We start from the raw sequence: 22,697 nt of genomic DNA, 5'->3' as shown, positions 1-22,697 counted from the left end.
AAAATTATTTCACAGGCTCTCTTGTTAAGATTCAAAGCTGGAGCAGCCATATCAGTAAAATGAACTATGGGCAGATTTGTTTCCCCTTCTTGCCCAATGGGAAGTTGCAGGGAGTATTACAGCTGTGAAAGACAGGAGATCAAACTCTGACTAAGGCTCCATGACATATATATCTATAACATACAATACAAAGTGAGGACATATCCAGGTTTTTTATCCCCAGTGTTTCCCCAGATTTTTTTTGACTAACAATCAAATGCACCTCTCTTAAATTATTCAGGGTGAATCAAAGGTTAATTCAGTAAACCCACATGTGCTTACATTAAAACTAAACACAACAAGGGTACTAACTATGAATGAAATGATGTATAACCTCTTCAACATTATTGAGATGTTGAACAGAGCTACACACAGTACCAAGACAAAAGTTTTTAGAACCACTTTACCACAGTGACCTTCAAGAATGATACAGAAACGGAACCCCTGTAATGAAGAGAGATGACACAGCAACAACTGTCTAGCATATACTATGAAGAGGAACTTGTTCTGTGCCAAAAAAAACACAGTACACCAGCAGAAGGAGCTACTTGCTTTTCATCTGAATGCCCATCCTTATAGACGTTGATCCAGTCACAGATAGCTGCTGCTGTATTAGTACCAAAGAGTTTAATGAAGAGAACTTTCATAGAAGACACAATTTAATCCAATAGACAGAAACACACATTTCCATTTCCCCCCCTGAGATAACAAGCCTACCAAACTGCAATTGAGGCCTAACGCAATGCATTCACAAACATTACGTGCAAAGGTTTACATACATCAAACACACACAGCGACAGGTGTGTTTAATCTAATAGAGAAGTAAACCAATCCTGTCCAGACATGAGCTCAGTGACTGAGCTGAGAACAGAGCCTGTGGGTCAGTTCAAGGTCCTGAGGATTAAATCCTCATGTACATATGAAGAAAGACAAGCTTCCTACAGAGATCCCAAGAGTGGAATCTTGGTGATAAGAATGTATCTATTTTTAATACAAATAATTCCTTAAAAGATAAATTCTATTTTGACTTTGGTGGCATGTGCATCTGTCTGTGTATGTCCTAAAGAATGACAGGTAAAATCTTGTTTTCCCTCAAATTTACCCAAAAGTCAAAATATTTTTTGTCATCACGACCTGAATCTCGATCCCTTTTTTGGAAATGTGTCAAATTCATAACATACACTGACATCCATCTCATTACATAGCCTAAACCTCTAGTACAACAGGATACAGTCTTACGCACTGTCCAAAATCACTATTCAATAAAGCGCTCTGAAAACAGCCAGACTCCTATAGGAGGACCACATGGTTTCTGTCCTCACACTGTTACTTGCCTATACTCTCTTAATTTCATGCAGACCCATGCACCAAAGCAAAGCGTAATTTAAGTCTTAATAGAGTGAGACAGAGTGGCATTCACAAGCTGGGGTAAATACAACGATTACAGAGCAGGCTCCAATGTCTCAGCACATGCTTGGGCTATGTCCAGGCTGTTTATTACTTCACAGTGTCAACACTGTGGCCTTGGTGTCAGGGGCTGACATACATTTCCATGGAAGGTGCCTTCTGTCTCGTATCAGAGGTTGGAAGCAGGTGGTCGTTTGGCCTCCACAACACACTGTGATCTCTACCACCACGACTTGGCAGGAATACCAAAGAGATTAACATTCAAGAGTTCAATCGATGGTGAGTGCTGAAAAGAGAGGGAGCAGAGCACGGAGCCTTCTCTTAGTGTACATTCTCCTGGTAGTGAAATCAAGCTAGGCTGAAAAGTGCTGAAAAGGCAAAACTGATATGTTGCTCTTTGCGTAGCAGCCCCTCTCTATTCCTCTTCCTTGCCATTTATCTAGGACCTGAAATAGCATGGTGACAGTGTAAATAATATAAAAGAGTGATCATTTGCTACACATAGTGATCCAAAAATGCCTCTTATTTAATTTAAGGGACCCACTTTCTCAGTAACACACTCATTTCATATCCTCCTTTGCAGTTTAGCATAATGTGTCATTTCCACCCTGAAAAGAAACCCATTCTTTAAACTGATTTTGTTCACTTGGAGGCAGCGGAAACAAGCTGTAAACAAAACCTACATAACACTTAATTATTTTGATAGCAAACTTGTTAGCAAGCAGTTGCCTATTAAACATTCAACAGATATGATACATTAGCATGCATTGCTAGTGTCATGTTTCTAGCCACCTGATTAATGTGTGAAATATTCACTCTCATTTGAGCTCTGTTTTGGTCTCCATCATCACCTGAGCGAAAATATCAGACCACTGGTGTCCTGATGCCAGCTAGTAAATGCTCCACTATGCTCACCGGCTAGTTGTCAACCTTATCTGCCTGCCCTTTAACATTTAGAGCTTTTTAGCGGTCAACAGTTGCCTGATGCGGCTAGAAACAAGGTTGATGAGAGTTGTGAATAAAAACAGTAAAGTTGTGCAATGGAAAGCCAAAATAATGAGCTAAAAGATGCCGAAAACGTTTGTAGAGGTGAGAGTTTGTAAAAAATGAGTCACCCATCCAAATAGTTATATAATAATGTATATCATAACTGCTTTAAATTCATCTTGTATCTAAACACCAAACAAAAGGACCTGTACACACTTGTGTATCTGGAACTTAACTCAACTGCACCTGAAAAAGAACAAGCACCTGCATTTGACCTATGGTTTCATGTAGCGATAGGATCCCAAACAAAATGTAAAAATAAAATGAAATAAAACTAAAGAAAACTAAAATACAATTTTAAAACATTTTAAAAGATTGAATCACGTCACATCAATCTCATGAAAGAACACCACATGCACTGTAGGCCTTCAGTCTACTTGTAGCATGTACTGCACATACAGTGATTGGTAGATGGACCAAAACCCAGACAATCAATCAATCAGTGTAGTGAACACTTACACGCTACAATAATACAGAAATTACATGCAGCAGGATTAAACGCACATGGTAAAGACTTAGAATATGCAGGGTATGCCATATAATAAATCTGACAAAGCCTCGTGAAACATCTTCATGACCAAACAGTGGGACCAGTTTCCTTTAAATTATTACTCCAAGATAAATCTACAGAGGTCAACATTCCTGCCTCTCTGACATATCTGCTGTTTCTCCGTCATGCATGAATCACATACAGTGCAGTTGTAAGTCTGTCATTTTGGAATGTTAAAGCTCAAAAAGCAAATCTAATAATGAACAGGTTCCCTGGTGGGACCCAGGTGGCTCAGTGTGCACATACAGAGATCCAGGTTCCCAGGTTGCACAATGTCTGTCTTGGTAATAATGTTAAGCTGGAATATGCAATGCATGCCTAATATCCTATAGCCAGCAAGTTATTCCTGATCTTGCAGATTTTTCTGTCATCAAAGATTCAAACACTTTTTGATATGCATTTTTTACTAGCATTATCCAATGAATGGCCTGTAGGTTTGTCATATAAAAAAAGAGAATGCACCAACCATCCTCACCTCCTATGGATTTTACCTTTACTTTTATTTGCATGTCAGCAGAAAGCCCAAGAACAACCTATTTACTGGGGGGTCATTTTCATATCTACACTCTCAACACTTGATTTCCCAAATTTAACCAAAGCTTTGTGTATTCCTCTAGCTCTTTTAGCATTTAATGTTAAAAACCTTAAAATTAAATATGACAGGTTGCATTACTGGTACAAGGTTTGGATTATTGGTGTAGGTTCAATATAGGCCTTTGCACCAATCTGAGGTACAGTGAAGGAAACTGGCTGAACACAGGAGCTTGGCTGACTCTCTCCTTGTATAATGGCTTTGGCAGAAGAGAGAGGATAAATCTGTCTCGAGAGATGAGAGAAGGAAAAACGTTTAATAACAACAGACGATGTGAGTTCTCACTGAGGAAGACTGAATCGCAGGATGTGAATGAGAGAAAAATAAATGTATAGGAAATCTGATTAGATCCTATATCATCTTCTCCGAATCTGTCACTCCGAGGTGTGAAAACCAAATAGCCTGTGTCAAAACAAACGCATGGGAGAGCTACCTCTAACAAACAATGACACGTTCCTGTGAAATGTCTTAGCAAGAGGAAGGGCTGTTTAAAAATCCCCTGGAAATCAGGCCCCTCCTCCTGGGAGAATGAAAGGAATCAAACGGAAAAGCTTCAGCATTGTGTGTGTGTGTGTGTGTGTGGGGGGTAGGAACCAAATATCCTCTATTCACCATTCTATCTCTGTGGGATTCTTCCAAAATACTAACAAGTATCCTCCTAACAAGTATCCCCCTGCTTGCATATTGACGTAATGTAAATTGCAGGACAGTAGAAAGAACAGATGGTGATGGTAACAAGAGAGAGACTAAAAGGACAATCAGGTCCTCGCTTACGTATTTACTATATAATCCCAGGTTACCTGTACTCCAACAAGAATGTATAGTTATCTCCATTCGATTCTGAGCCTGAGGTCACTGTATGTCCTGTTTTTCCTGTCTCTTTTTCCTGCCTGTCTTCCAATTCTTTAAAAGACACACTTTCTGAAGTTTTATTTTTCTCAAGCTAGTAAGCTTTCAGGCACATTTAGAAAAAAAAATTAACAGAACTACACTTTTACCTTGAGCTACATTGCTCCAGCATCCAGCTTAGCTTTAACAATATCAAAACAGCAGATACTCACATTAACATACCGTTTTTACTGATTGGAGCCTCAGCTTCTGCAACCTTCAAAGGAAACCATTCCTTCCAGAGAGCACTTCTTCTACCTTTAACTACCCAGGGGATCCCCACAGAGCAGCCTCATCCAATCACAGCCACACTACTAACTACAGGCTCAGACTGTTTTTGCAAACTGAAAGCATAAGGTCTGAACAAGGCCTATTAAAGCTTTTACAACATGTAAGTCTGTCCACAGACTCCCAAACCTATACACTTAGCTGACTGCTGTCAAAATGGATAATGCAAGAGGTGGATCAGTGGAAGATGCAAATAAACCAACTTTATTTTACCCATGGTAAACACTCTATCATAAGATGGGAATGAAAACTCACCATACTGGCATCTTGGCCCTTTGAAGCCCCCTGGACACTGGCATATATGGTCTCCACTCTCTGCACATCGCCCCCCATTGAAACATGTATTGGCACTACACTCCCCTGCAGATAACATATTTAAGGATGTTAATGATTTAAATGCGGCCCGAAATATCAAATTGATACATAAACCAGCTTCATATCATATCATTATCAAAACTAACCCTATCCAATACTGACATGCTAATACTCACTATGCAGACAGCCCAGCTCTTCACCCTTCTGAGTCCAGCCATGGCAGCACTTATAGACTGTATGCATATCCATGCTGTACACCTGCCTGTAGGCTGTGAAGTATGCTGTCCTGAGAAAAAAGAAACTCTGTTACAAATGGGATTTTATGGTGGTTACATTATAGGATTAAACATAGTATGAAGATATTCATGAAAATAATATGGATTCTAAAGTTTGTGCAAAGTGTGTGCATTGTGAAAGCTCTCACCTCCTCTCGTAGCCCATACACCATCTTTGGCTTGTGCAGCCCTGCTTCCACACTTTAACCATGCGTGTAAAAGCATTAACACATGGCTGACGGGCCCCCAACATGGACATCTCCTGCTCAGAGCAAACATTTGGCCTGTGCACAAAAAATGATGGCGATTCACAGATGTATTTTAAAAAATCAGTTTAGACTTAGAACTTGTGCTACAACCAAAAAGGGCATTGTACTGTATATTATGCTTTCCAACACCAGCCTACTAGCGCTTTATGCTGCATGTTTCATATGTTTTAGTAGGAGACATCTGTTGGTCTAAGCCACCCACATGTTCAGCTACGGACATCATTTCATTACATATGTTATTTGTCAAACAACTTCCTGCATTGTGCAATATGCTTGAATAATGTAGTGGGGACAGTACGCCACTGACTATGACTCTAAATAAACAACCAATGAAATTCCACAGGAAAGTAAGTTTTTGATCCCCATAATTGTTTTGTTGCACTTTTGTGTACACGTTCATTAAACAGCACAGTGGTTTTTACTGAGTAGCACTCCATCATAAATGGCCTGCCTCCCGTTGTGCTGCCAGTGCAGGTAAACCAACCAGAGGTGTCCTCCTCCACAAACCATCTGGCTTCAATACAAAGCAGCCTGAAGTTCATTAGAGGAAGTATTCAGCTTCTCCGGTAATGAAAATGACTATTTTAATCGTGTCCAGCACCCTCTGTTTATACTGATAAATCTCTAGTCCAGTAATATACAAATCACATTCCATTAGAAAATATGCAGCAGCAAGATCAGCTATTTAACACACATCCTAACTCATAGGGGACCCGAAAGAGCGACTCCTAGTGGGCGCTGGACAGAGTAAACAATAAACTATTAAAATGGCACAGACAGTTATTTATAACAGTTACATTTCCCAGAAATTGCATGATACTTTGCTTTAGTCTTGTGTTAAAACCAGTAAACGTAAACTCTTCACCCGATCTATTCATAAACTCGAATATGTATAGCCTATAATATATATATACTCTAAAGGCGATATAAATTACAACATTTTACTTACATGCCAAGTTGCAGCTCCACAGATGACGCTATGTGCATAGTGCTGAATGATATCGCACACAAAATCAAAATATCTGGGGACATAATTTCTGCCAGTTAGGACCCGGAGAGAAGTACTCAGTCGGGGCAGCTTCTGTGTCCATCAAATGAATAGCATCCTGACATGAATGGAAGTCCGTTTTAAGACATGATTCAAAAGTTGGCTGTTTGTTTTGCAGTGTTATTTCCACTGATCCAGGCGCGATTTCCCGTGTGCTGAGTGTCCAGATGAGGGTCGACTTGTCTCATGTCAATCGCAGCTCTTGAATGGCTCTTCGGGTAAATGCACCACCCACAGTTACTGAGGAGCCAGCTCCCAAAACCCCCCGCGACACTGACCTGGACATGTACGCCACTATTCATCACAGGGCCATTCATACTTTGATATAATCTCTGGGATGAATAGAAAATGCAACAAAACGTAGTTTTGGATTTATTTAATTGCAAATCCGCACTAAAAGGTGTATTGTATCGAGAAATTCTGATCCCCATGAATGAAAAGGGGAGTGGATTATGCATAAAATTAGAAACACCTTTAAGTAGCCTACAGTGCACCTAAACCAACATGAACCCAAAATACATAATTTATATGACGATAATCATATGATATACATATGATTGTATAGTAGCAAAGATACTGGCTTGGTTAAATTATTAATTGATTCCACTTAAAGGAATTTACAGGAGCAAAAAAGTACGAAAACAGATGCATAGTAGCCCAGACAATGCATCTTCTTTTGTACGTTTTACAGTAGATAGTTGGTAAGTAACCTCTCCTTCTTGCTGGCTACCATAGTTAGCAAGCAATATTTTACACAATACATAGTAATAGAGAGTAGGATGTATCCTATTATTGAAATTTGATAGATTAGACAGATGTTGTTGAGATAGATTACATAAAATTATATCAGCCACTACTAGGCTACCGTTTTTACACCTAACCATAGCCTATATAAATTAAAACTATTCAGTATCTCCATATCTAATTCAGAATACATACCCAGATACTTCTAGTGCACAAGAAGAAAAATAATAATCTTGACCAATACAATCGGTTCCAGCAGCTTTTCTGCTTTGACGCCTAAAAAGCTGAACCTAAAATAAATAAATAAATTCTGAGAGCATTAAGCCCACTACAGTATAATGAATCAATTCACACTACAAGTATTACATTTTTTATTTTTCAAAGTATGAGTATGAGATGTATGGGTGCTACCATATACTGACTGCAAGTGCAGCCACAGCAACCTAAACAAACAGCAAACAGGTGGCTCACCAGTTTGCACACAAAAGAGGTATACTTATAGACTGTAATATGTACAACATACTACTAGACACTATTGAGTAGCTGACTACACAATAGTGAGGACTACAGAAAGCTTTGTTAGATTTTTTATATATTTCTTCACAATGTTGGTACTTGATACAACTCATTGACAGTATTTACAAGAGTGAATAAACATAGAAATTTGAGTTGTGACTTAAATGGTACAAATGATACAACTTCATCATGTTTCTATCAAACCATGCCTTACTTCATTAACATTTTGTGCAAGACTATAAAGACATAGCATTTGTCATGCCACGAAGTCTTGTTGTTGTTGTTCCCAACCTCTGCCCAATCTAGTTGGGTTCATATCTCTGAAATAGTCTACCAGAAATACGCTGATGTTGGATTTAGCTTTTTTAACTTGAAATATTTTATACAACAAAACATAATGCTAAACACATCACATTTTTACCTCTCTGACAATGCGCAGAGCTTATCATTCGAGATGTAGCCATGCTGGACAAGCTCCACAATGAAAACGTAGTCTACTTCAGCTTCACACTTCTCAGAAAATATCTTGCTTCCCTAAGCCATTCACAATTTCCCTACACGAAGTAGATTCAAACCCAACCTGGGTTCGAAGTCTCACCACCAATTAAAATAAGAGAAAAGTAATTGAAGGTCATTATTCTTGTGGAGGTTGAGGGCAGTGTGGTTATATTGTTGGACATGCATTTCATGCAGTGGCACACTTGACTTGAAATGAAACAATGACTGTGATGTGTTAGTGCTGAATTTCAGGCCAGGCCAGGTAGTGTAGAAACAGCATCTTAATAAAGAGTCCCAAAATATAAGAGAAAAAGATGTCAGGAGATCTGTTTCAACTGCCTTTCAGTATCTTTAACCTGAGAAGAGCATTTACCGCTGCCCATCAGAGTTTGGGATACTGGCCAGCTCCCTTCAGTGTGGAAACAAGCAATAATTTTGTAATAACATTTATGTACAATCATGGAATGAATGGGCAGAAAGATTGTCACAGATGTCACAGCTGGCTCTAGGCCAAACAAGAGAGACGCACCGTTTCAAAGGAATAACAAAACATATTTATTTAACACAATAGTAAGGATAACTTAGGGAATACAATAACATGAGGTGTGGAAATCAGTAGGATCAGTGGTATAGGATGTGCATGCATGATAAGTATGGTGTGTGTGGATGTTGTATGGTGCATAAAAGAAAACCACTGAAGAACTAAAGCTAAGGCTACCGCGTCACCCGGGAAGGTAGGCGTCTGTCTGCAAGAGAAGAGAGAAAGACAATTAATGAGAAACCGCTTACATAGTAAACCAAATCACAGGGCCCAGGTGCCTCCAGTTACCAGATTGCCAGGCTGGCACAACCCACTGCCAACCAGCAACCCACTCCAGACCCCACTGGCAAACACCAGCAGGGGTCGCCACAATGTCCTACAAACAAAAGCTATTTTGTCTCCCTATCAAAGTGGATTCCCTAGGGGTCAGAATATAATGGATTTTGTATTGTGCTTAGAATCAGACATCAGGAAAGCAGAGACCAAGAAGGAAGTAGTGCTAACTGTCTTCTTATGACAGACATATGAAAGACATATGATATGCTGTGGAAAGAAGGGCTACTTATTAACTTGAAGTCATTGGGAATTGGCAGTAGATCATACCGTATAATTAGGTAATGGACTTTTTACAGGAAAATGCATGTAGGAGTAGGTGCCGAATACTCCAGTGGATGTATGGTGGAGAATTGAACTCCGCAAGATAGTGCCGTTGTTACTCAACATAATGACCTGTGACTGACTTCTCTCAGGTTAACTAAGCACGGGAAACTCTTGTATGTGGATAATGGGGCGCTACACATAGGAGGCCGCAAAATATCTTATGTCAGTCAGAAAATGCAAATTGCAATAGTTGAAGTAGAAATATTAGCAAGTAAATGGGGTTTAAAACTATACATAACAAAACACAAGTAATTTGTTTCTCAAGAACACATACAATCACACCCATCTCCTTAAAGTTGTACCCTCTTGGGCATCTAAAAGCTATTAGATTTCTTGGGTTTTGCTCGGAGAAAACCTCATAGGAAATGTTCCTTTGGATAAAGTTAAGAACAAATGTAAAAAGGTAATTAATATACTTTGTTGTTTGCTAGGACAGCAATGGGGAGCAAGATCATCTCTACAACATCTACTGGGCACACATGAGATCGGTCTTTGACTATGGGCATGTAGCTTACATGTCAGAAGCAAAAACCTTAAAAAGCTAGATGTATTACAAGCTCAGGCCCTTGAGAATCTGTAGCATATCATTCAGAATATCTCCAGTATCAGTGATGCAGCTGAAAATGGAAGAAATACTTTTAAGGATCAGAAGAGTGAAGTTAATATGGGCATATTGAGTTAATTTCCAGGGGCAATGTGATACACATCCTGCCATCCTGAGTGTTTTAACCGACTGTTGGGAACATACTGAGACAAATTTCATAAGTTTTGGGTGGATTGGTGATGCAAAGGCAGAAAACATAGGATTACACCAATCACAGTACACCCCCACAGTTTCACCTTCTTCCATGTCTCCCTGGTTATTCCCCTTGTCAAGTATAAACTGCAACATACAGCAGTAATTAAAGGACAAGTCTGAGCAACTTCCAGCATGGCGCATATAATCCAGAACTATTTTGATCAGACTCAGTGTTTAAATTCACAGATGGCTCTAAAGATCCTGATACAGGGTGTGCAGTGGCAGCAGTATATATCCCAGGGAGTGAGTCACATATTAAGAAGAGGGTATCCGACCACATTTATACCAAAGAGCTATTGGCAATATCAGCCCTGCAGTGGATTGAATAGAAATAAATAAATATCAGTTATTGCATTTGGCAGCTTTTCAGCACTAACAGGGCAGTCATTTAGAACAGAAATTATTAGTGAAATATTTCTTATAATGTAAAGGATAGTTATTGAAGGTATGTCAACATGCTTTTCTTTAGGTTCCTGCTCATGTATGTGTGGAAGGAAATGAGCAGTGGATATTATGGCCGAACATACATTCAGCAAGTAGACCCACAAGTTCCATTAAGAAAAGCTGAAGCTAAAACATATGCACAATCAGGATGAATGGAGTGTAGAAAATAAAATACCAAGAGAAATCTGGTACTGGGGTACACAAAAAAAACATGGTTTTTCATTGTCAGGTCTCTTGAAAGAAAACATCAGGCAAAATATACAGTGACATTATTAAGTTTTTAAAATAAAATGATTCACATAAAATAATTGAATACTCCAATATGTTCCCCTTGCATGATCTCTTGTTCTACATTTACTCCAGTTGGTGGCCGTCATGCGCCTTTAAACTGGTTTGCCAATCGCCAGTAAACACCAACGAAGAAGAGTAAAAAAAGGAACGTCCCCCCTCTTCCCTCTGAAAATAGTTGGCATTGGCAACATAGAAGAGGAAGAGAGGTGGTCCCTCTCTCACGTCAACACAAGGAGATGACTGACAGCTACATCATCTGTAACCGTTACACTTAACTACCTCAATACGGAGTATATTTAGAGGTTTTCATCCCCTTCAGAGCATTATCAATCCGAGAGGAAACCTTAGCAAACCAACTACAACTCAAACGGTAATAGACTAGCGCGCTAGCTTGAAATGGCGCTAAGCTAAAATGTGTTGTTTAGTACGCAGTCTAATGTTTAAACACAGCTGGCTTCAAGATTTTAGTCAACGTCCGACCTCCTTGATCCATAAAACTATACTTCAGCTAATTACTGTTAATCCTGATGGATGTTAGTTAGGTATTGTAGTTGTTGTATTAGCATACATGTTTATGTTAGCATGAACGTTACAGTCAGGATTGCTTTCCAAATGCTTAATAGTCCGCCTTTTGTCCTTCTACAAAGTCAGAAGACACTGTTATCGTCATATGACAGTGTCATGAGTGTTTTCCCATCTCTAACCCAAGTTTACAGCTCTAAAGTTGCACCACGACTCTCTTGGTATCACCCGAGGAGATCATTTAATTATACGTGTTGCTGCTTTTAGCAGGTGTGCCTGGATATATGCAGGATAATATAGTCAACAAGAGTGAAAATGAAACTAAAGGCCTCACACAATGGCATGTTTCCTGTTTTTGATGACCTAACAACTAGATTTGTGCAGGGCTGCAACTAACGATTATTTTGATTTTCTTGATTAATCGTTTAGTTTGATTCATGTGAAAGTGTCAGAAGACAGATAGTTAAAAAGCCCAAAATAACATCCCTACCAACAGTCCAAAACCTAAATATATTCAGTTTACTATAATAGAGGACTAAAGAAACCAGAAAAAATATTCACATATGAGACATTTCAATCAGAATTTCAATCAAAACGAAAATTAATTAATAAAATACATGGCGATATATATGATAGTTTGCTACTAATTGACTAACCAGTGCAGCTGTTGTCCTGTGTTACTGATGAGCTGAACAAATCATTTTACACAGCCAAATGAACGGAGCAGCATTCCCTTCCCCTACGGCGGAGATGGCGGAGATGAACCGTATCCAGTATGAGCTGGACTACACCGAGGGGATCAGCCAGAGGATGCGTATCCCTGAGATGCTCAAAGTGGGTCCTCAAGCCCACGAGGACCCTAGTCTTGGATCACAGGAGCTCCTCCGTAGTGTCATAATGCAAGTCCCTGAGAGAATTGTGATTTCAGGTTGGTGTGCTGCACAATGTTCTGTTTGCTGTGTTGTTCAAAGTGTGTAATAATGCACATTTAAGTCTGTGTGTCAGTGACGGCTGACTGTAATCTGGCTGCCATGTGGCTTTTATACAGCCATTGACTCATACTAGAGATCCCTCTATCAGTGGTTCAGGACTTTGTCCAAGCTGCCCTCAAGGCCCATTTACTGGTCAGCATTAGAATAATCTCAATTATTTATTTACAGTTAAACCAAAATTATGCGTCACTATACACAAAATATGAAAGTTGTCATTAGACATCATTCATCTTTAGCAATTAAAACACTGTTTATTGTTTAAAACTGCAGTGGGGAACTTTTGCTTATAAATGAGCATCAGTTACATTCAAACAAGTTCACACATTGCTGATTAAGTCTATCACTGCCAGATAAATCTCTTTTTTTCACAGTATACCAGAGTTTTTAACCTGTTTGACTTTCCTGTTTGACTGGATGAATGCAGACTTCTGGTTGGCCCTCAACTAACTTGAATATGGATAAGATCATTTAATTGGGCAGCTTTTCTAGACTTTGCAAATGTCATCGAACAAATACACCAAACAACAATGGTGATGGAGTAGGCTACAGCAGTCTATGCTGTAAACACGTGTCGACAGTGTTTTTGTAATTATACAACTAGAAGGTGAAAACAGCACTCCTGCTTTAAATTATGTGTTTGCATCAATCTCTCATACGAAACTCCAATTCTCACCTTCCTTTATCAGGAGACAGTAATGATCCCCAGTTCACCAGACCCAGAGACCTGGATTTAATCCAGTCAACACCTTTAGAAACCCTGTCACTGAAGACTCCACCCAGAGTCCTCACCCTCAGTGAGCGACCCCTAGATTTCATGGAAGAGGAGCAACGGACAGCTCCAGAAAGTGATGAGGTGGTAAGTGATAAAGCAGTAAATCATGTCTTACTAAGGAAACTACATATAATCTACTCCTTGACAAGAAACACTTCCTAACAGTAAACCCCAGCCTGAATAAATAGTTGCCGTTATTTCTTACAGTTGAGGCCCCAAGGACGATTGCGCCGAGAGCGCTCAGCCAGTGAGAATGCAGCTGGCCGTCATAGCAGTCAGCTGACACGCAATGATTCCACGTGAGTATTGGCATGGGCATGCTATCGTTAGTCTAATACCAGATCCAGCTGTCCTGTATGTAGTGGCATGTTGCATCTTTCTTCTGGTTCTATATTTTCATCTGTCCCCTTTGTTTCTGATATATAGCTGGTTGCCTGACACTAATCCATTAACACCATGATTTTAAACTTCAAAAAATGTCCCTAATCTTGATTTGATCTCAGATACTATTTAATTGCAGGATGTTTGGAAAAGAAAGGAAAAACGTACTGCTGTTTTAAGCAGTAATGCATTTTAAGACCTCATCCCTCTCTCAACAACACCATAAGACACAGTACAAACACTATAGAAAAGCATTAAAGGAAAGCTGTGATGCAGGTTTTACATTTTTCAGGCAGAACTTTTCAGATTTCAAACATGCCAGGATTGGGTTTACTTGTTTACTTTTTTGCACAAATCAAAATTTAAATGATTTTCTTGCCCATGACTTTAGTCTGCATTCCCTTTCTCCATTCGTTGTCTTGTTGGGTCTGTTATGTTAGTAAATCACTGTTACTGGATGACGGGTTCAGTCTCCAGCTGTTGCTTTCATTTACATCAGTCTGCGATTTTTTACAAAGTCAGTAAAGTTGAGGACAGTTTCTTTTCCTTATTTCTCTCCCTCTCCCCTCCTTCCCCTCTTTCCTCTTTTGTCTTTTTCTTCTCGTTTCCTCTGAATTGGCTGCTCTTAATGGTGGGCACTGAGCAGTGCGACCCCATCTTCCCCATCCACTGTGCACCCTTGCCCCCCTCTCACCGTGGCTGAAGAAGACCACAACCTGTACAGCGCTAGCGGTGTTTTATCTTTCATCCAGTCCACTACACGTCGGGCCTACCAGCAGGTCCTTGAGGTCTTGGATGAGAACCCTCGCAGGTGACCTAGTCATCCATTTTGCTAGTGCCGTGAGAATAGCACTTTTGCTTTGTGTTGTTCAGATTTAGAGCTAGCAGGATAGTTTTTACAGGGCAATGTGTCAGATGATGATGATGAATTAAGTATTTTTTTATAGTCTGAAGAACTTTGACTCACTAAATTTTGTTCAGTAGGTACAATACAGACTGCATCAGCTGTCTTAACATTTGGAGTGTCTAACTGAATCTATAGTGCTTTGATTTCTGCATTTCAGCACCTGTGTTTGGGGACAGGGGGGTTTCATATGGTGTTTCTGAAATGTTGTTTGGTCTTCATTGTTGTTGGAAGCTTAGGACTGATTATGCTGGAGACTTTTTGTGACCATTTTCTAACTGACTGTTTCTAACCTCCAGTGACAATATTTATGAAGCCAAGTTTATCCTGTGTGGCCTTTAGGTTTGATCAAGGCATCACTGCTAGACACTTTCAGCTTTGCAGCAGCTACTGAAGGACTGAATGTCAGTGTCAGTGTCGGTGCTGTCCTTTAGTGGTGGTGGAATTGCCTGACCTGTTTAAGTTGTTCAGGAACTACACTTTAGATTTAGCTTTTGGGAAGTCAGTGATCCTCTTTTTGAAAATTGCTTTGTCGCATTTTAGAATGAACAAAGATATAGTGACACTGTATAAAAGAAGGCCTAGATGAAGTCAACTAGCACTGACCCCACGTTTTTCCTTTGACTTGCTCCCTAAACCCTACAGAATAATGACGGAAGGGTGCATCCAACTTCACAAGTGCCGATGGATCAGGAGAAACTGTATAACAAACTAAACAATGGCAAATTAAACTGACGGAGTGTGTGGAGCATATGATTTAATTTCAATGTTTTTATATTTGAGCGTAAATAGCTTTAAAATACCTACACTTGTCAGCTTACAACTTCCTGCAATTATTTGAACTTTTGACTGTTTGACCTTGAAGAAGGCATGGTGTGAAGCAGAAACATACTCTGCACACTTCAGAAGTTTCATTTGCAAAACCTTCCTCCACATCCGGCAGCTGGAAGGTATTTTTGTGGTCTGTTTTGGAAGGAAATTGAATGTTTTAAAAGATAGAATTTGAGGGATATGTAAGTAGTGTGTGCATGCATGCAACACAGTACCATGTGTATGTTATTCCATCTCTTATTTTTCCCTTCTCTCAACCCCGTCTTTCCACACCTCTTTAGCAAACCATCCCTGCGAGGGGGGTCGGCCTCAAGCTCCAACCCCCTGCATGAATCCAGGTAACTTCACCTGGTACTTAATCTTGATTCTGCTCCTCTTTGCTTTTTTTCCATCCTTTTCTACTTGTCATTCTCATCTCAGGCCAAGAATACTACAAGTATTGCTGGAGGTTTGACCTTTCAAGAAATAGGATTTAGAAAGAAAAAATAATTGTGTGTGTGTGTATGTGTATATATATATATATACATATACATTTATAATATACTGGGTGCTATTTGGAAAACAGCTGAGGGTGGGATGTTTTTACCCAAATCTCCTGCAACTCCTGGTCCACTTACTGCATCATCACATAGCATAGATGTGGCATCATCTATTCTGTCGCTCATTGTCAAATCCATCTCTGATTTTATTATTTGCACCATAAACTATTCTCATGTTGCAGCGCTTTACTTGGGTTATTTTTAAATAGCCTATTTTTATTTTAGATATCTTATATGGTCTGTGGTGAAGCATCATGAATCACTATGAGCAGGATACTTTTTTGTCCTCACCGGGGACAAAAATACTTCAGCAGATGCAGGAATATATAGACCAGTGGAGGGGTTGAGGATCTTAACCCACCCCCTCCACACAAATTGCACTCTATATATACATACATATATATGTATAATCTTTTGCTATGACTGATTTGAATTATTTTGTTCTTAAAAATGACTGTTCTCATTTTAAGGCTTGCATTATCAACATATGAAGCCTCACTGGATGGGGGACCTGATGACATGACTGTGGTTGATGCAGCAACACTCCGACGTCAGGTCAGTATTTCACATCCACACTATCTACTTTTTGGTACAAGAGCTGATCTCAGAACCATCCTGACTGAGAAAACGTTTTTCCTTTTTTTTTTTACTACTTATAGCTCATCAAGCTGAACCGGAGACTCCAACTTTTGGAGGAGGAGAACAAAGAGCGAGCAAAACGGGAGCTGATCCTGTACTCAGTCACTGTAGCTTTCTGGCTCGTCAACACCTGGGTGTGGTTGCGACGTTAGAGCCAAGCCTGTATTTCTGCGAGCGCCACAGAAGGGGAACGTACTACACTTTATTCTATGTGTCAAATGATTGCTAATCGCTGCACTCGGTCCGTGTGAGGAAGACCTTGACACGCGTAGAAGGCTTGTCACACACAGGGCAGATTTTTGTTAATTCATTTATTTAATGCATATACAGTTTTATTTTTTTACTCTTCTGTTCATTATGTCTGTTCCGTTTTCTCATGTTTTGTTTTTATTACGAATCTTCTTGCTTGATGCTAAGCATGACTTGTTGTAAATACTTGTTGCTTTGGGAATAAGTCATTCAGAGATAGTATAGCTTGGTTCATCAAAATAGACAATGGAGCTGCAATGTGAAGGCGTAACTGAAGTTGAATATTTATTGCAGAGAGTAACATGTGGAATACAGAACTAAGAAATGTAATACAATTTAGTAAAACTATACACATGAACTGTTGTCCTGTATTTTTTATTGATGCATTAAATGAAATGCACATCTCACTATAATCTTGCTGCTATGTTAAGAGGGAACATACTGTACCTTTCAACCATTAGCCGTGTGTTGTCTGATATTGAACTTTCTTTTTTCAGTTTTTATTTAAACTAAATAATAAATAATATTTAAAATCTAGTTATTAATATTTGTGTTATCCTATTATAAAGGATGTTTTTCCAAAAGAAATCCAAATCAAGTCAGAATTCAGTGTTTTCACAACTGACGACCATAAAAAGAAACTGGATATATACTTCTTAAACACAACTACGCTAGACAATGAACTCAAACTATTGTATTCGTTTATAACGGCTAAATCTCAATTTTCACGGTCTGACTGGAGCAGACTTTTGGCCATCAGCATAAAGTAGTATTTTATCTGAAGCTGTGGGAGACTAGACTAATCTTACAAAAGTACTGTCAGTCCAACTCCTCAATCAGGCAGCGTGGTGGAGATATTTGGTTTGTTTTCAACTTTGCCAGAGGTTCAAAAATCTGTGGCTCAAGGGCATCCCCATGCTCTGGATACACCAAAGATGAATCGTTGGCAGCTGATTTGTTGCAGGCGCTCCTCAAGAACACTGAATTTTTGTATGGACCAGAAAAAGAGATGCTGTCGTTCATATTCCCAGTTGGCTCATCCTCATCGTTGCCGACTGATATGACCTCTATTTTCGGTTTGTGCGCTTGATGAGAAGAAATCACTGCAGTGAAGTCATCTGTGTCCACATCATCCAGATCAGGCAGATCATCAATAAACAGTGAGCAAGGTGGTGGAAGGTGAATGGTTTCCAGCTGCTCTGCATCCCCCAGTTCAGTCACCAGTGGCCCAGGAACATGTGCTATTACAATTTCATTTGCTTCAGGAGGAGCTGCGCTGACCAGTGGATGCTGTTTCTTCTCACACTGCTCACTCTTTAGCTCCACTGTGCTTGCCTGCATTATCTGTGCTTCATTGTTCTCAAGCTGAATTCTACATGACTGGTTCTGTTGCTGGTTATCGTCCGTTTGCTCTTCCTCTAACATCTCTCCTGCTGTGTTTTCTTCCTGTTGTGCTGTCTGCTCTGTATTCACTGCCTCTTTCTCTTCTCTCACTGACTCTTTTATCTGTTTGTCATCTTTCTCTACCCCTTCACCCAGCTGCTCTGCTTCTACATATTCATTGTTTGGCTTCTGTTCATTGGGCCCCTGCATTGTTTGACTCTGTAAGAACTCCTCATGGGCGTCCAGGGTGTCCCGCACAAAAGCTTGGAGCTTCTCTTCTTGTGGTTCCTCACATGGAGCCTCTGGAGTGATGAGAGCCTCAGTGTTTCCTGTAATGTATAGATCACACTGTTTAAAACTGCAATTTTACATATGTGTGCATGTGAGTGGGAAAACTGCTCACCTTTCTCCTGTAGCTCTCTTAGGCGCCGTCTCTCCAGGGCTTCCTTCCGAATCATTGCCATGCCATCCAAGCTGTCCTGGATTTTCCTCCTCTCCCGTGTTTCCCATTGCTCCCTCTCTTTGCGCTCTGCTTCAAGCCCTCCTAGTGCCCATGCCTCTGCACATGCCCTGTCTTTGGGGAACACGGGGCGATCATCGAGGTAGGTGAGCTGCTTGAGGCGCACAATCATGGTCTTCCTGTAGTTGGGGATTTTTTTCCGCACTTCATTTCCTATTAGATTTAGGACTCGAAGTTCTGGCATGGCCTCGAGTACAGGGAGAATCTCAGGGTAATTTAACAGGTTGTGAGATATATCCAGCACACTGATGGACAGACATTGACTCAAGTGCTTTATGTCCTCAGCTGTCTCCAGCTTGTTATGGGTCATCTGTAGAGTGCTCAGGTCAGGAAGGCAGGATATATTCTCTATGGTGTGTATGTAGTTGTTGGAGACGTTCAGGGTGCAGAGCTTTTGCAGAGGCTCAAGGTTTTCCAGCTTGTTTATGAGGTTCTGCTGAAGGAACAAGCAACGCAGATCAGTCTGGGCATTCAGGTTTTCAATGCGTTGCAGCCCATTGCTTTCCAGCCAGAGACACTTGAGCCCTGTGTACTCCTCTAAATTTTCAATGGTGGAGAAACCTTTGAAATGCAAATACAATGTGTCATTCAGGCAAGGTGTCAAGTAAAGTTTGTGCTGCTTACAATGGTCCTTCAAAAATGTCTTGGTCATTCGTGGCCCTGTTTGTTTTTCACTTTTCTGTTGGTATGGGCTTTGCAGTTTTTTGTCGTTTTCCGTGTTTGCTTGAGCTCCATCCCATATCATGGCATCCACCTCGGTAACGTTAACATTAGACGTTTTTTCGGCGTCTCCACTTTCCATTTGTGCCGCTGTCTCCTCTTTATCTCCCACAGTTTCACTGACTCCTGCAGAGGACATCGACAAAACTGAGAAACCACTGAACAAATGAAAGAAAAGGAAATATCATATACTTTTTTGTATAAGTTTTCTGGCAGTTTCTGAGCTGTAATAGTCCAGTATATACCAGTCAACGGCTCGCTGTTAGCTAGCGTTAGTTATCGTTTATGTTTGTTTCCATGGTAACGCGTGGGCCGGATATCGTTTCTTGTTCCTTGTCGGACAGTTTGAGGTGTAACACGCAGTGTGTCAAACATGGCGTCGGGGTACATACTAAATCGCGGTGCGTTAACATTAGGCATTCACTGCCAGCGTGTGTGCAGGAGTGTCACGGTTACACAAGTCAGAGAAAAAAAGCGATGGATGAGAGCGTACACTTACCTCATGGCGAAGAAGTTAAAGCTTGAAGGACCTCCGCCACCGAAGCCACGGTGAGGCTAACGTTAGCTAACACAGGCTTTCTAGAGAGCACCTCAAGGCCATTCATGTTCTTGACATTTAAGTTGTTGCATGTCCAGTAACCCCTCATATAGAAAACATTGTAGTAACATTACATATAGTGTCCATACAGACAACTTTTTTAGACTGAAACAAGGGCGAGTAGCTAGAAATAATGTGCACACAGAGAAAAGATGTCTGACTCAGGTCAGTTTTTCCTCCAAATGTAGCTTCTCACATCATCTAGGACGCTGAGGGGGGCAGTGAAATTGCCCATATTTCTGTTTTCATAAGCAAAGTACAGGTTCAAACAGCATTAACGCTTTTGCTACAATGTGTAACACCTCTTCATAAGTGTAAGTGGTGAAAAAACTGAATCAGCTGATGAATACTATTATTTATGTGACCCTCAACTTTCACCTTAACCCTGAATCAGAAGCTGACTTCAGCGTTGTCATCATTATTATTAAATTAAATAATTTACAATAATTATTATGTTCTAGTGTCACAAACAAGCCATTGTGTTCGCCATTGAATATTTCTTGAAAATCCAGGTCAGTTAGGAGAAACTTTGGTGGCTATTTGTCCAAGCGATTTCTATAATGCATTCACAGTAAATAAGAATGTCTGTGCTACCTACTATGGTCACTGCTCAAATACACACACATAATGTAATCAAGGATTTTACATCAGTAGAGAAGCCACAGTTCAGAATTTGAGGAGGACAAAATTAAATGTCCCTTCTGTAAGGTTTTGTGCAGGAAATAAGCACTCTGAATTAACTCAATGTTGAAATGTATTTCAGCTCTCAGCATCCTAACTGGGATTACCATGCAGAGGTTCAGGCTTTCAGCACCCGCCTTCACGAGAACTTCTCCTTGCAGCTACTGAAAACAGCCTTCATTAATCCCTGTTACCTTCAGGCGGAGCAAGCGAGGAGGCAGGGTTTGGGTGTGGACTCTGAGCTCACCGCTCTTGATCTGAAAAATAATATTAAGCTGAGTGCAAAGGGAGCAGATTTCACCAAAAGCTTCCTGATTGATTGGTGCAGGGCCAGCTTCCCGAGCCTGCCGAGTGATGGGGTGCAAAGTATTGTCGGGCACCTCAGTAGTTCAGCAGTTGTGACCAATGTGGCGAGAAACCTTGGCATTGAAGATCTAACCATGAGTGAGGTATTCCCTGTTCCTGATGATGTGCTTCATTCTACATTCATGGCAGTGATTGGAGCTCTATTGGAGAGCAGTGGAGCTGAGCGAACAGGATTTTTCCTCAGGGTGAGTTTCGGTGCACATTACAGGAAAAAAAACCAATTTGTCTGTTTACTTGGCTCTATTATCTGTTCAAAAAACCAACTTAGTATGACACTTTTTCTTTGTGTCTCCACCTCCCCCCTTCTCCCCAGGATTTCCTGGTCACTCAGTTGATAGGAAAGGACTTGTTTGATATGTGGACAGTGGTTAATCCCATGGGGCTTCTAATGAAGGAGCTTTCTAAGAGGAACATAGTTCTTCCAGAGCCCCGCCTCATCAGATCTGCTGGAGCCAGCACCGTCCTTCCCCTCTACTTTGTTGCCTTGTACAGGTATGTGTGCTCTCATGATTGTTGTTACTCAAAGTACGGTGAATGAGTATTCTTTTTTTCAATGGAGGTGTAAATCAGAGCCCACATGTCCTAATGATTGTGTAACATCATCAACACTGAGTTTGTAGGGATATGCAGACCATTTGTAATATGCTTAATAGTTTGGTGCTTGTGTGTTATTATTTGTCTGTCATATTTATTTTGTAAATCTTATCACCTATGTATGGATTCAGCGATAAGAAGCTCCTCGCTCAGGGTCCAGGAGAGACAATTGTTGCAGCGGAAGAGGAGGCAGCTCGCGTGGCCCTGCGGAAACTCTACGGCTACACTGAAAACCGCCGACCCTTTGATTTTTCGCCACAGCAGCAGCATGAGCAGCCGTTAATTCAGTCGGTCAGCAGCAGTTAATGAAGTAACATCTCTTACCCTGTTGCTACATAGAAAGTGAACCATCTACACCATCTACCTTGTTGAAAATTGGTCTAGAAATGTACTTCTTTGGATCAATTCTGTTGTCATAAGTATTTAAATGTTCGACTAGACAAAGAAAAGCAAATAAGTCAGATTGTCCAAACAATAAGCAATCAAATAAAGCGATCTAAATTCATTTTAAAATAATCTGATAACATGTTCAAATGTCAACTGGTCCTGGTCACCCTGGATTATTACCTACAGATTAAGCAGCCCATGTTACCAAAAAGTCCTGGCAAATTATATCTGATCATCCTTGTAAATAATACCATTTGGGTAACTTGATATTCTTTCATATTATGTTGTTCATCAGTAATAAAATATTCATAAGTATGTATCTTTGAATCATAACTATTTCTTTTTGTGTCATTTTGTACGCTCTTATGAGAAATTTGTGTGCAGATATTTATTTGCTATTACTGTGTT

General features: G+C 40.2%; 4 protein-coding genes across 6 annotated transcripts in view; 2 read left to right on the top strand and 2 right to left on the bottom strand.

Moving 5' to 3' along the window:
- Positions 1–6,736, bottom strand: part of megf6 (multiple EGF like domains 6) — a 51,706-nt gene extending 44,970 nt beyond the window's left edge. Inside the window, exons 1-4 of the mRNA XM_062418810.1 lie at positions 6,620–6,736; positions 5,551–5,685; positions 5,303–5,412; positions 5,067–5,171 (exon numbers count right to left, since the gene is read on the bottom strand). Coding sequence (XP_062274794.1) covers positions 5,067–5,171; positions 5,303–5,412; positions 5,551–5,685; positions 6,620–6,702 — 433 coding nt within the window. The 5' untranslated portion in view covers positions 6,703–6,736. The remainder of the gene's footprint in view (positions 1–5,066; positions 5,172–5,302; positions 5,413–5,550; positions 5,686–6,619) is intronic.
- Positions 6,737–11,354: 4,618 nt separating this feature from the next.
- mffa (mitochondrial fission factor a) lies at positions 11,355–17,398 on the top strand. 3 transcript variants are annotated; one of them, XM_062419623.1, is made up of 8 exons: positions 11,355–11,581; positions 12,444–12,661; positions 13,412–13,581; positions 13,705–13,796; positions 14,525–14,689; positions 15,895–15,951; positions 16,623–16,707; positions 16,812–17,398. In XM_062419623.1, the coding sequence occupies exons 2-8, from the start codon at positions 12,448–12,450 to the stop codon at positions 16,941–16,943; spliced, it is 915 nt and encodes a 304-aa protein (XP_062275607.1). In that variant the 5' UTR covers positions 11,355–11,581; positions 12,444–12,447; the 3' UTR covers positions 16,944–17,398. The 3 variants fall into 3 exon arrangements, with proteins under 3 accessions (XP_062275607.1, XP_062275608.1, XP_062275609.1); XM_062419624.1 differs by lacking the exon at positions 14,525–14,689; XM_062419625.1 differs by lacking the exons at positions 14,525–14,689; positions 15,895–15,951.
- Positions 17,399–17,859: 461 nt separating this feature from the next.
- Positions 17,860–19,802, bottom strand: dnaaf1 (dynein axonemal assembly factor 1). The gene is given in 2 exon segments (XM_062419910.1): positions 17,860–18,752; positions 18,794–19,802. Coding segments are annotated over 2 exon segments (1,902 nt in total).
- Positions 19,803–20,030: 228 nt separating this feature from the next.
- Positions 20,031–22,601, top strand: mrpl44 (mitochondrial ribosomal protein L44). Its single transcript, XM_062419369.1, has 4 exons — positions 20,031–20,212; positions 21,025–21,493; positions 21,622–21,800; positions 22,034–22,601. The coding sequence occupies exons 1-4, from the start codon at positions 20,037–20,039 to the stop codon at positions 22,206–22,208; spliced, it is 999 nt and encodes a 332-aa protein (XP_062275353.1). The 5' UTR covers positions 20,031–20,036; the 3' UTR covers positions 22,209–22,601.
- The last annotated feature ends 96 nt before the right edge of the window (positions 22,602–22,697 follow it).

This window comes from Scomber scombrus, chromosome 5 (assembly GCF_963691925.1).
Source record: "Scomber scombrus chromosome 5, fScoSco1.1, whole genome shotgun sequence".
Lineage (NCBI taxonomy): Eukaryota > Metazoa > Chordata > Actinopteri > Scombriformes > Scombridae > Scomber > Scomber scombrus.
This window is presented reverse-complemented; position numbering and strand designations above follow the sequence as displayed.

Coding starts and splice junctions, on each gene's coding strand:
- mffa (XM_062419623.1), top strand. CDS start 12,448: ATGAACGGAGCAGCATTCCCTTCCCCTACGGCGGAGATGGCGGAGATG. Junction 13,582..13,704: donor CTCCAGAAAGTGATGAGGTG/GTAAGTGATAAA, acceptor TATTTCTTACAG/TTGAGGCCCCAAGGACGATT. Junction 14,690..15,894: donor TTGGATGAGAACCCTCGCAG/GTGACCTAGTCA, acceptor ACACCTCTTTAG/CAAACCATCCCTGCGAGGGG.
- mrpl44 (XM_062419369.1), top strand. CDS start 20,037: ATGGCGTCGGGGTACATACTAAATCGCGGTGCGTTAACATTAGGCATT. Junction 21,494..21,621: donor GAACAGGATTTTTCCTCAGG/GTGAGTTTCGGT, acceptor CCTTCTCCCCAG/GATTTCCTGGTCACTCAGTT. Junction 21,801..22,033: donor TACTTTGTTGCCTTGTACAG/GTATGTGTGCTC, acceptor GTATGGATTCAG/CGATAAGAAGCTCCTCGCTC.